Raw genomic sequence first — 12,384 nt, 5'->3', positions numbered from 1 at the left:
GGGGCCGAGGAGGAATCGGAGGGAGGGTTCTGGGGAAGGCCAGAGGGGAGGGCACGAGGAGGGGAGCCGTGTCCCGGTACGCCCGGAGCGGTGGTGGGTCGTGGGCCTCCCGCCCGGCGCCGACATCCCCGTCCTCCTCCTCCGCCCCGGCAGTGCGGCAGATCCGGCTGGTGCGGGGGCTGCGGGCGGTGACGGTCCAGGAGGGGGACGCGGCCACGTTCGAGGTGGAACTGTCGCACGGGGACGTGGAGGGCATCTGGACCAAAGACGGCCTGCGGCTCCAGCCCGGGGAGAACTGTCGCCTGTCCAGCCGTGGCCCCGCGCACACGCTCACCCTCTCCGGCCTCCGCCTGGAGGACACGGGCCAAGTCACCTTCCGGGCTGAGGGTGTCAACACGTCGGGGACGGTCACGGTGACCGGTACGGATCGGGTGGGGGTGCCTGGGGATAGCGTCCGCTCTTCGCCACCCGGGACGCGGAGGGTCATCTTCCCCTTATCCCGCCCGGACCCCTCCCCATCCTCCAGCCTGGTGGCCCCCGTTGCCCCTTCTTTGCCCTGGACCCGGGACTGCCGTGGCCTCCCCATCGGTGAACCCTTTTGGGGTTAGCACGTGACGTAGGGGAGACGGGGGGGGATTCTCTGTAGACTCTCCTGGCCCCGAGCGCCCAGGGACCTTCCCTCGACCCCGGCCTTGACCCCCTTCTTCTTTTCGCAGAGTTGCCTGTGAAGATCACCCAGCCCCTGCGGAGCATCACTGTTACGGAGAAGGACAAGGTGACGTTCGAGTGTGAGCTGTCCAGAGAGAATGTGGACGTCAAGTGGTTCAAGGTAGGGTGGGGGCCGGGGGTCAGTCCCCCTCCCTCCCCCTCCCCCCAGTATGTCAGCCCCCGTGGTGCGGCGGGGAGGGGGCGGCCGCTTCTCTCTCCGGGGCCCGGTTCCCCCGGGGGCCGGCCGGTTTCTTTCGTGGCCCTGTTCTCGGAGGTCCCCACCCTCCGCCGGCCCCCGCCTTCCCTCGCCGGACTGGACCCCGAACCGTCCCCCCGGGGTCCCCGCCTCGGGGCCTCCAGTTCCCATCCCGTCTCAGTCCCTCCCCTCCCTGCCGACTTCTCCCAGGATGGCACGGAACAGCGGCCGGGGAAGAGGGTGGGCATCTTTGCCCACGGCAGGAAGAGGACCCTCGTCATCCACCACTGTGAGTTCTCAGACCAGGGCAACTTCGTGTGCGACGCCGGCGACGCCGAGACCGCGGCCAGCCTGCAGGTGACCGGTACGTGGGCGCCAGGCTGGGGGAAGGGGGAGGGCGCCCTTCTGCCGCGTGGCACGTGGGGGCCCGGGGGCCATTGGCTCATCGATTAACTCTACCAGGATCTAGCAGAGCGCCCACCGGGCACCACCTGTACACAGAGCGCCGGACCAGGCACTGGCCAAGTGCAGAGCGCTCTCCTGGGCCCCTGCTACGGGCAGCGAGTGCCCCGAGCCACTCGCCTGTTGCGTGGCGCAGACCGACCGCCCTGGGGTGTCGTGGGGAGAAAGTGAGAGCGGGGCCTGGGAAGACTTACGGATCAGCCAACTCACGGGGCCGTGATCGCCCTCCTCCTCTTCCCCCTCCTCCCCCTCCTCAGGCCGGAACATCCGGATCGTGAAGCCCCTGGAGGATGTGGAAGTGATGGAGAAGGAGAGCGCGGCCTTCAGCTGCGAGATCTCGCACGACGAGGTGCAGGCGCAGTGGTTCAAGAACGACAGCAAGCTGAAGGCAGGAGAAAACATAAAGATGCGGCAGGACGGTAAGCAGGCGGGGGCGAGGGGCGCGCCGGGCCGGGCGGCCGGGCGCGGGGCCGGGAGCCGGACCCTCGGCCACCGCCCGGGATGTGGCGGGCGACGGGGCGATGGACCCTCCCCAGAGGCGAGCCGGGACGGGGGGCGGGGGCGAAGCAGGGAGCCAGAGCATCAGGAAGGAGGGAGGAGGCGGCTGGGACCCGGGCCCAAAGAGGAGGCCGGGGGGCCCTGCCCGGCCCCCGCCGGACCCCGCCTCCGTCCCCATCCCCGTCCGCAGGGAGAGCGTTCGCCCTGCTCTACCGCCAAGTCCAGGTCCAAGACGCCGCCGAGATCAGATTTGTGGCCGAAAACGCCGAGTCCCGAGCTCAGCTGCGAGTGAAAGGTGAGGGGAGGCCAGAGCCGCGGGCCCAAACCGGTCGGCGTTTCGGATCCGTGCGAGGGGCGACGGGGAGGGGGAGTCACGGTCCGCCGGTCCGCCGTGGCCGGGGCGGGGGGAACGTGCTCACACGCTCACTGGGCTGGGTGCTGGGGGTAGGGCAGAAGGAGAAGGAGACACGGCCCCTGCCCCCAAGGGGCTGCCCGTCTAACGGAGAGATCCCCCTCACACGCACCCGCTACACACACACATCGTCTCTCACCGGATCCCGGGGGTCAGAGCGAGGAGGAGGCGACACGGGCCCTGCCCTCGAGGGCCCGCCGATCTGAGGAGGAGCCAGCGGGGACTCAGGGTGGGCAGGATGCTGACGGAACCCCTTCCCCCCGACCCCCCGCCTGCCCCCAGAGCTCCCGGTGAAGATCCTGAAGCCGCTGCGGGACAAGATCGCCATGGAGAAGCACCGCGGCGTGCTGGAGTGTCAGGTGTCTCGGGCCAGCGCCCGGGTCCGCTGGTACAAGCAGCGGACGGAGCTGCTCCCCGGGCCCAAGTACGAGATGGTGAGCGACGGGCTGTTCCGCAAGCTGGTCATCCAGAACGCCGAGCCGGCCGACGAGGACACCTACACCTGCGACGCCGGCGATGCCCGAACCTCCGCCCAGTTCTTCGTCGAAGGTACCGCCGCGACGGTCGGACGGGGCACCCTTCCGGCCCGGGGTCCGGGCCGCGGACGATTCCCGCGCCCGCGGGGCCCCGGCGCTCGCCGCCCCGGACGGCCCGGGTGGGGTCACGGTGGCGGGGGGGGGGGGGGGGGCGGAATGAACTTCCCACGCTCTGGGGTCCAGAATTGGGCACTGTGGATGTGGCTGCCCCGGAGGCCGCTGGGAACTGTAGTGCCAGAAGCCCGGAGCGGCTGCCCCAGCCTGGCCCGAAGCCTCTCAGAGAAGGTGGGGAGAGGGGGACGCGGGACCCTCCCTCTTTCCCCCGGTCTGGTCCCGTGCCGATCCCAGAGTCCGAGCCCGTGCCGCGGTCGGGAGAAGCCGAGGCACGTGCTCCCGGTGGGCGGTTTCCCCCAAACCTAATCGGGGATGGCTCCCAAATCTCTCTCTGAAACCTCGCTCTATCTTTGTCTCTCCGTGTCTCCCTATCTCTTCATCTGCCTTCTGGGCCTCCCAATCTCGTCCCGTCTTGGCTCCTGTCTGGGTCTCCGCGCCTCTACATCTCTGCCTGGCTCTGGCTCCGTCTCCCCGGTTTTGAGTCTATCTTGGTGTCTTTCTCCACGTCCCTCTCTGTCCTTGCGTTTCTATCTCTGGGCCTCTATCTCTGCCTGACCGTGTGCCTCTCTGTCTCTCCCTTTCTCCGGTTCTCCCCACTGCGGTGTCTTTCTCCGGGCGCCTCTGCCCGGTCCCGCGTCCGTCTCTCTGCGCGCCGCCCGCCGCCCCCGGCGACAGAGCAGTCCATCGCCATCGTGCGGGAGCTGCGGGACGTGGAGGTGATGGAGCCGGCCCCGGCCTGGTTCGAGTGCGAGACCTCCATCCCGTCCGTGCGCCCCCCCAAGTGGCTGCTGGGAAAGACGGTGCTGCAGGCGGGGCGGGACGTGGGCATCGAACAGGACGGGACGGTGCACCGGCTGGCGCTGCGGAAGACCTGCTCCACCATGAGCGGGCCCGTCCACTTCACCATCGGCAAGTCCCGCTCCACGGCCCGCCTCCTCGTCACAGGTGACGCCCCTTCCCCAGCCCGCCCCGGGGACGGGAGAGGGCCGCGGCCGTATCAGTGCCCGCGGGGTACGAACCCATCACCGAACCATCCCCCCGCCGTCCCCCCCAGAGCGCGCATATGCGGGCGGGCACGTCCCTCCCCTTGGGGTGGTGCGCCGCCCACCCCCCCTGACCCGCGGGGCCCCGGTGTCCCCGGCAGACATCCCCATGCTGCTGACCAGGAAGCTGGAGGACAAGCATGTGAGGGAGCAGCAGTCGGTCATCCTGTCGTGCGACTTCAAGCCGGCGCCCAAGGCCGTGCAGTGGTACAAGGACGAGACGCCCCTGGTGCCCTCGGACAAGTATCGGATGAACCTGGACAACCACATGGCGGAACTGCGCATCCTCCGCGCGGCCCCCGAGGACGCCGGCCTCTACCGCTGCCAGGCCGGGAACGCCCAGACCGGCGCCACGGTCACCGTGGAAGGTGAGTGAGCCCTGCCACGCCACGCCGCCCCGTCCGGCCACCGCCGCGCCCGGCTCGCCACGGATGGGCCCCGGCTCTCGGCCGGAAGGTCTTCCGTCCCGCGGCAGATCACCCGCGTGGCGGGATCATCTGCCCCGCGCCTCACCCGCGATCCGCGGCGGCTTCCCCGTGGGTCGTCCACAGTGAGGGTCATCCGCGATCCGGGTTGTCGCCGTCGCGGACGTCGTCGTAGATGGTCTGCGGCGTGGCTTTCCTGTTGGGTGGATTGTCCTTGGGGGATTTCTGAGCTCCCTACATCTCCGAACCCGCTTTTTTCTGCAACCTTCTCTCCTGCGGCGGTGCCCCGGCGTCCTCCGAGGGGTCCCCCTCAGATTCCATTTGGGTCCCCTCCCCCTAGAATCCTAACTAGGGCCCAGGCCCCCCTCCAGGTCCATATTATCCCAGGGGTTGCTTCCCCTCCGACGGCCCACCTGAGCGTCGTGTGCACACGCTCTTCTCGTGGAGGGTGAGTGGGAGCTCCCCCCCCCCTCACCCTTCCCCTGCCCCGTCCCTCGCCGGCCCCGCCCTCTGCGCACCGACCACCGCCCTCCTGATGCGGACGGGTATCGGATGGCATCAGTGCCTCACAGAGCCCGTGCCCGCGGTCTCCGCCCCCTTCGTCTTCAGGCCCTTCCCTACCCTTCGGGGCCTCTCGCCAGTGACCACTCCAGATGAGGTACCAGCTGGGTCTCTATCAGGTGACTCGCCCTTCTGGGAGCTTCCCCGGTGCCCGGCTTCCCCGAGGGCCCGCCGCCCGCGTCCCGGTGGCCCCGGGCCCCGCGCTGACTCCGCGGGTGCCCGCCCTGTCCCGCAGCGCGTGAGGTGACGGTCACCAGCCCCATGGAGGCCGTGGAGGCGGTGGAGGAGGGCAGCGCGGCCTTCTCGTGCGAGCTGTCCGACGAGGACGAGGAGGTGGAGTGGTTCCTGAACGGGGTCCTGCTGTTCGACGACAGCTTCCACGAGCTCCGCCACACGGGCGGCCGCCACACCCTGCTGCTGAAGCGGGTGGCCCTGGCCGACGCCGGCACGGTGCTCCTCAAGTCGGGCAAGATCTCCGAATCGGCGCAGCTGACGGTGAAAGGTGAGACCCCGCCACCCCGCTCCCCTCTCCCCCGCCCCGCCCCGTAGACGTCCGGGCAACCCGGACACCGGCGTCCTAACCCCGGCTCCGCCGCCGGCCTGCTGGGGTACCTTGGGCGAGCCACGTCACTTCTCTGGCGCCTCAGTTTCCTCCTCTGGAAAATGGGGATGAAATACCGGCTCTCCCTCCCCCTTAGAGCGGGCGGTCCACGTGGGGTAGGAGGGACGGGGACCGGATCCCACGGGACCGCGTAGTAAACGCTAACCGAGAATCCCATTACTGGTGCGGCCTGGTGACTCCCGGGCCTGGGAGTCAGAAGGACCCGGGTTCTCATCGGGGCTCCACCGCTTGTCCGCTGCGTGACCTTGGGCAAATCACCTCACTTCTCTGGGCCTCATTTCCCTCAACTGTAAAATGGCGATTAAGAGGGCGAGGCCCATGTGGGACAGGGATTGTGTCCAACCCAATTCGCTTGTCTCCACTTTGCTTGTTAAGTGCGTACGGCAAGCACTTAACAAATACCATTAGCGTTGTTATTATTATCGTTCCTGCTGACAATAATAACAATTACCTGGCCCGCTCTCCCCGGCAAGTCCCTTGGAAGCCAGAGGTGCCCCGGCTCGACCCTGCTGCGAAGACTGCGGACACTGGGCTCCTTCTAGACTTTCCCGGGGCCCGGGGGGGAGGGACGGAGGGGAGGTAGGTGGGTGTCCCGGGATGGGCCGGGCCCCTTCCCCGCCCCTCAGGGAGTTCACCGCGGCGGGGGCCAGGGACCGAGAGGGCCGGGGCGATCCCCAGCTCGGACCGTGCCCAAGCCGGCGGGGTCGCCGGCCGCGGGGCCGACCGGTCGGCCGGTCGGTCAGCGGGTCCGGCCCCGCGTGGCCCTCGCCCCCTCCAGAGAAGCCGGCGATGTTCCTGAAGCCCCTGGAGGACGTGAGCAGCCAGGAGCGGTGCACGCTGGCGCTGCAGTGCGAGGTGTCGCGGGCGTCGGTGCGGGCCGCCTGGCACAAGGACGGCGTGGAGCTGGGGCCCAGCGACAAGTACGACATCCTGCACGCAGGCTGCACCCTGGGCCTGCTCGTGCACGACCTCGGCCGGGACGACGCCGGACTCTACTCCTGTGACATCGGGTCCGACCGCACCCAGGCCCGGGTCGCCGTGCACGGTAGGGGCCCCCACCCCCGCCCCGGTCCTCCCACCCCCACGGACCCCCGTGCCGGGCGTGGCAGAGAACTGGGGGGGAATCCTGCCCTTCCTCCCCGCACCGTCTCCCCTTCGCCTTCTCATCCTCACTCCCTCCCCCTTCCCTCCGCCTTCCCCTTCTCCCTTCCCTCTCGGTCTTCTCCGCTCTCCCGCCCGTCCCACCGGGACCTCGGCACTGCCAGCCACCCCCTCAGTCAGAGGGGCCGCGTCCCCCCCGACTCCCTCCGCTCCCCCAACCCCGACTGCCGAGGAGGCCCGGAACAGAAAGGCGACGGTGGGTGGAGATTCCATTCCTTTCACCCCGCAGCCGGGTTTTCGTTCCCCCAGCCTCCCGGTTTCCATGCCGCCCACCAGCCAGGGCTCTCGTCTTGCCCACGTCGCCGCCCCCGGCCCCTCCGGCCCCGCCGACCCCTCGCTCTCCTCCCCGCGCAGACCTGAACGTCGGCATCACTAAACGCCTCAAGACCACGGAGGTCCAGGAGGGGGAGAGCTGCAGCTTCGAGTGCATCCTCTCCCACGAGAGCGCCGGCGACGCCGGGGTGTGGACGGTCAACGGCCAGGACGTGGGCGGGTCCGGCCGCTTCCAGGCCTCGCGCCAGGGGCGGAAATACACCCTGAGCATCCGGGATGCGGCCCTGGCCGACGGCGGCGAGGTGGTGTTCGCCGTGCGGGACCTCCGCTCCAAGGCTTCCCTCGTTGTCACAGGTGAGGGGCGGGGGTCCCGCCCGGCCCCCAGCTAGTCGTGCTCTGGGGCCCGGCCCGGCCTAGTCGCCCGTCGGCGGCAACTTTATCCTGGGGCGGTTTCCTGAGCCTCACCCGGGCCCGTCTCGTCTCACATCAAATTGGGTAGAGCCCGGGCCTGGGAGTCAGAGGATCCGGGTTCTAATCCCGGCTCCTCCACTCGTCCGCCGTGCCACCTCGGGCAGATCTCTGTGCCTCGGCCACCTCGTCGGTAAGATGGGGATTAAGATCGTGACTGGCCGACCCGATCTGTTCGTATCCACCCCCGCCTTTAGTACTGTGCCTGGCACGCTGTAAGCACTTAACAAATACCACAGTGATCATTTTGATCATTATTATTTAGATGAGGATTAAGACTGTGAGCCCCAAGTGGGACAGGAACTGTGTCCGATCTGATTATCTTGTATCTACCCTAGTGCTCAGAACAGTGCTTGGGCCTTACTAAGCGCTTAGCAAACATCATAATAATTATGATTAGGATTACAATCTGGCCAAGCCCGCCTGACCCTCGGGCCCAGGAGCCGGCCATCCGGGGAGGATCTGCGGCCTAGAACTGCCGTCCGGATGCCCGCCAGACGTGGGCTGAAGGGCCCGTACCCCGAGGCTGTACACGCCGGACCTCCCCGGCCCCCCGTAGGAGATCGCTTCTTAATACTTGCCAGCTGCTGCCTAGGAGTGACAGGACCCTGAGGGCGGCAGCCAGGACGGGCAGGGGAGGGCCTCCGTATCGGTCGTGGCGGTGATGGCCGGGAGGCGATGGCATCTCGGTTTCGATCCGCTCCCGGCCCGACCTCCGGAAGACCCCTCCACCTCGTCTCCGGGGTGTGGGTTCACTGGACCCCTGTCAGTCGGGGATGGCCCCCTCCCTCCCCCGCCCGGGCTCCCTGACCCAGACCCTGCCTCCGAGCCCTTCCCGTCCTCATCCCACCTGCAGAGAAGCCAGCGGCCTTCACCAAGCCCCTGGAGGACCGGACGGTGGTCGCCGGGGAAGACGTCCAGCTGAGCTGCGAGGTGTCCAGGCCCGAGGCGGACCTGCGCTGGTCCAAGGACGGCAAGGCCATCCGCAAGAGCCTCAAGTATGACCTGCGGAGCGAGGGCACCCGGGCCGTCTTGATCATCCACCGTGCCGGCCCCCAGGACGCGGGCCATTACACGTGCCAGACCCCCACCGCCCGGACCACCGCCGCGCTCGGCGTGAAGGGTACGGACCGAGGCGGCCCGCGGAAGGCCTTCAGCCGGGGGGGCCGGGTCCCAGATCCCCATTCTCCCACCCCCCAGCCCTCCGCTGTCTGCTCGGGTGCCCTGCCTCCACGGGGAGATGCTCGAGCCCCCGGCTCTTCATGGGCAGCAGCGAGAAGGAGGGGTCCGGCTCTGCTGCTCCCGACTCCCGCGGGCCACCCCGGGGTGACGGGGGGGGGGGGGGGGGGGTGGTCCGCAAAGCTGAGACCCCAGATCGCCCTCCCGGCCCCGACGAGCCACCGGCTGAAGCGTCCTCCGGGAGGCTCGGCCAAGGCGCCGTGAGCAGAACGGCGGCGTTTCTTCAACATCCGCTACGTGCCGAGCACTGTGCCGAGAGTATGGGATCGTGAAGCCGAGGCGGGGGTGTGGGCGGAGAGCGCGGGGCGGGGGCTTTCCCGACTCTCACGGCCCCCGTCTCCGCGGCCCCAGACCAGCCCAACCGCTTCACCAAGGAGCTGGCGGACCTGAAGGCGGAGGAGCGGGGCGTGGCAGTGCTGGAGTGCGAGACGGAGAGGCCCGCCCCGGCCGCAACCTGGCGCAAGGGCGACGCGGAGCTGCGGGTCTCGCGGAGGCACGTGCCCAGCCAGGCGGGCACCGTGCTCACGCTGACCATCCGGGCGCTGGATCAGAGCGACGGCGACACCTACACCTGCGACGTGGGGGACGCCCAGACCCGCGCCAACCTGGTGGTGCTCGGTGCGTGCGGGGGAGGGCGGGGCGCCCGGGCGCGGGGCCGCGAACCCGGAGCCGGGGTCCGACGGTTCCCCACCCTCTTCCAGCCCGGAAGGTCGTCATCGGCGAGGGCCCAGAGGACGTGGAGGTGGGCGAAGGGGAGGCGGCTACGTTCCGGTGCCGCGTCTCCCCGGCCGACTTCGGCCCGGTACTGTGGGCCCTGGACGGGACCCCGCTCCTCGCCGACGGCCGTACTGACATCCAGACCCGGCCGGACGGGTGCCACGTGCTGACCATCCGGCAGCCCGGCAACTCGGGCACCGTCAGCGTCCGGGCGGGAGAGCAGCAGGCCGAGGCCCATCTGGTGGTCAGAGGTAGGAGGCGGGGGGGGGGGGGGGGGGGAGCGAGGGGGAGACCCCCAGAGAAAGCCAGGTGGCGGGGCGGGGCGGAACCTCAGCCGTCCTCCCCATCCCCATCCCGCCGGGTGATGTGGTGGACGTGACCGGTAAAGCCCCGTCTAAATCCTCCTCCGGTCCGGCTGGGGACCGCTGTCCGGTAGGAGAGGAGGTGTCCAAGGGGCCTCTGGGAGGAGGCGCCAGCGGTTGGAGCAGTCAAACTCACCCAAGGGGTCGCCCCTCGTGGCAAATCACGGCCACCCGCGGGCACATCTGGGCCGGTTCCGGCTTCCCCCCAGCCACTTGCCCGGTTCACCCAGCAGACGGGGGCAGAGCTGGGATTAGAACCCAGGGCCTCCGCCTCCCAGGCCCGGACTCCTTCCCCTGGGCCGTGCCGGATAGATCGGCGCGTAGGTGCCGTCAGGGTGGAGAGGGTATCAAGCGCCGAAGGGGTACAGACTCAGGTGCACAGACGGTTCAGAAGAGAGGGCAGATAGGGTGGAGGGGTGAGAGCTCAGTTGGGGAAGGCCTCTCGGAAGAGATGTGACTTTCGGAGGACTTTGGAGACGGGGAGAGCGGCCGTCTGGCGGGTGTGAAGGGTGAGGGAGTTTCGGGCCCGAGGGAGGATGTGAGCAAGCTGTTGAGAGACAGAGAGAGAGGCAGAAGGCGGAGATACAGCGAGTAGGTTGGCTATAGAGGAGCAGAGGAGGAGCGGGGCGGGTCGAGTGGCTTGCCCGAGTTCTCCCAGCGAGCCGAGCCGGCCAACAACGCCGTTCCCCGGCCCCCGCCCCGCTCGGCTCCGCGGCTCCGGCCCCCGGCCCCCACCGAGGCCCGGCCCGGAGTCCCCGCGTCGAGCCCGCCCGCCCCCTCCCCACCTCGGCGTCTCTGTCCCCGGCAGGCGTGCGGCTGCAGTTCCAGGAGGGCCTGCGGGACGCGGCGGCGGAGGAGGGCGCGGCGGTCACCCTGCGCTGCCAGCTGAGCGCGGCCGCCGTCGCCGCGGCCGCCCCCGTGGAGTGGAGGAAGGGCGGCCGCCTGCTGGAGCCCGGCCCCAAGTACCAGCTGAGGCGGGACGGGGCCGTGGCTGAGCTGGTGATCCGGGAGCTGGATGCGCGGGACGCTGGGCGGTACAGCTGCGTCTGCGGGGACCAGGACACCACGGCCAACGTGGCCGTGACCGGTAGAGTCCCGCCCCAAACCCTCCCCCCTGCCCGGCCGGGCCGGGGCCCGGGACAGCCCCGAGCCGTCGCGTAGAGAGGCCGGCACACCTCCGGGTCCGATGTCCGCGGGCTCCGGCCGACGCGGGGACCATTCGTGGGCGGGGCGGGGGGTGGGGGCGGTCGTGCGGCCGGGCCGGAGCGCGGGAGGGGCGGGTCTGGGAAGGCCTGGCGGGGGAGACGGGGGGGGGGGGGGGGGGGGCTCGGTTCTACCGATCGTGCTGGCCGCCCCAGCGCTTTCTTTCCGCCTTCACCGAGTGCCTGTGGGATTAGAGATTGTCCCGCCTCTCTGGGCCAGGCCTCCCCCGACCCCCATCTCTTCCGTCCTTCCACCCACCAGCCCCCGCCAGGCATTTCACGGAGGAGCTGCGGGCCGCGGAGGCCCCGGAGAGGGGCTCGGCCACGCTGCGGTGCGAGCTGGCGCGGGCCGGGGCCCGGCTGGAGTGGCACAGGGAGCGGACGGTCCTGGCGCCCGGCCCCAAGTACGCCATGCGGCAGGAGGGCCGGCGGGCCGAGCTGGTGGTCCGGGACCTGGAGCTGGGGGACGGCGGGCCTTACACCTGCGTGTGCGGGGACCAGACCTCCACGGCCGTCCTCACGGTCAAAGGTAGCCCCGCGCGCCGCAGCCGCCGGTGGGGGAGCACGGGGGAGCAGGCGTCCGGCTGGGTGCGATCGGGGGCCGGGGGAGGCCTCGTCGGCCCGGGGGTTTTTGCAGTCCGGCCCTCGGGGTCCCCGGAGCCTCGAAGCGGCGGCGGTTTCCTCGTCCCGGCTGTGCGGGTGGACGCGGGCGCGGGGCCCGGTAGTTGGAGGGTAGGGCCGCGTCCCTCTACGCAGGGACGTCTCCCCTCGGCCTTCCCACGGGGCCGAGGGGGTCGGCAGCGTCCGACCGCCCCTCGCGGGTTCCGCCCCACAGCCTCGCCGCTGGGCTTCCGTGAGGGGCTGCGGCGCCGGGAGGCCCCGGAGGGGAGCTCGGTCACGCTGCGCTGTGAGCTGACGCGGGCGGCGCCGGTCACCTGGAAGAAGGGGTCGCGGACCCTGAGGCCGGGCGGCCGCCTCCGGCTGCGGCAGGACGGCGCCCGGGCCGAGCTGCAGATCGCCGACGTGGAGCCCGGCGACGCGGGAGACTACACCTGCCTCTGCGGGGACCAGAAGACCACGGCGCCGCTGGCCGTCATCGGTCAGCCTCTCCCCTTTTCCCCCACCGGGCAGGATAGCCTAGCGGATGGGGCCGTCTACCGGGTGGCCTGCAGCAAGTCACTCACCCTCTCTAGACCTCTGTCCTCCCTCTGGGCAACGTCGGGGAGGCCCCTGCCCTTTCTCTCTCCCCCCCCATGAGCCTGAGAGTCTCCGGGGGCAGGGCCACGTCCACCCCGAGCGTCCGGGGCCAGCGTGAGCCGCGGGCCAAGCTCCGTAACTGAGCAGCTCGCCCACCCCCCCGCACTGGGGCTCATCCCATCCGGCCG

The 12,384-nt window shown here is 70.2% G+C and overlaps 1 protein-coding gene across 1 annotated transcript in view; it reads left to right on the top strand.

Annotated features, from left to right (window-relative positions):
* OBSCN (obscurin, cytoskeletal calmodulin and titin-interacting RhoGEF) overlaps positions 1 to 12,384 on the top strand; it is an 81,291-nt gene that overhangs the window by 29,191 nt on the left and 39,716 nt on the right. Inside the window, exons 22-38 of the mRNA XM_029078229.2 lie at positions 154 to 420; positions 717 to 829; positions 1,115 to 1,268; positions 1,624 to 1,785; positions 2,055 to 2,159; positions 2,559 to 2,825; positions 3,602 to 3,871; positions 4,071 to 4,337; positions 5,191 to 5,457; positions 6,356 to 6,622; positions 7,093 to 7,365; positions 8,336 to 8,602; positions 9,070 to 9,336; positions 9,420 to 9,686; positions 10,606 to 10,884; positions 11,262 to 11,528; positions 11,835 to 12,098. Of these exons, the coding sequence (XP_028934062.1) occupies positions 154 to 420; positions 717 to 829; positions 1,115 to 1,268; positions 1,624 to 1,785; positions 2,055 to 2,159; positions 2,559 to 2,825; positions 3,602 to 3,871; positions 4,071 to 4,337; positions 5,191 to 5,457; positions 6,356 to 6,622; positions 7,093 to 7,365; positions 8,336 to 8,602; positions 9,070 to 9,336; positions 9,420 to 9,686; positions 10,606 to 10,884; positions 11,262 to 11,528; positions 11,835 to 12,098 (4,023 nt within the window). The remainder of the gene's footprint in view (positions 1 to 153; positions 421 to 716; positions 830 to 1,114; positions 1,269 to 1,623; positions 1,786 to 2,054; positions 2,160 to 2,558; positions 2,826 to 3,601; positions 3,872 to 4,070; positions 4,338 to 5,190; positions 5,458 to 6,355; positions 6,623 to 7,092; positions 7,366 to 8,335; positions 8,603 to 9,069; positions 9,337 to 9,419; positions 9,687 to 10,605; positions 10,885 to 11,261; positions 11,529 to 11,834; positions 12,099 to 12,384) is intronic.

Source organism: Ornithorhynchus anatinus, chromosome 13 (assembly GCF_004115215.2).
Source record: "Ornithorhynchus anatinus isolate Pmale09 chromosome 13, mOrnAna1.pri.v4, whole genome shotgun sequence".
Lineage (NCBI taxonomy): Eukaryota > Metazoa > Chordata > Mammalia > Monotremata > Ornithorhynchidae > Ornithorhynchus > Ornithorhynchus anatinus.
The sequence above is the reverse complement of the archived record's forward strand: the minus strand, read 5'-3'. Positions and strand labels throughout refer to the sequence as shown.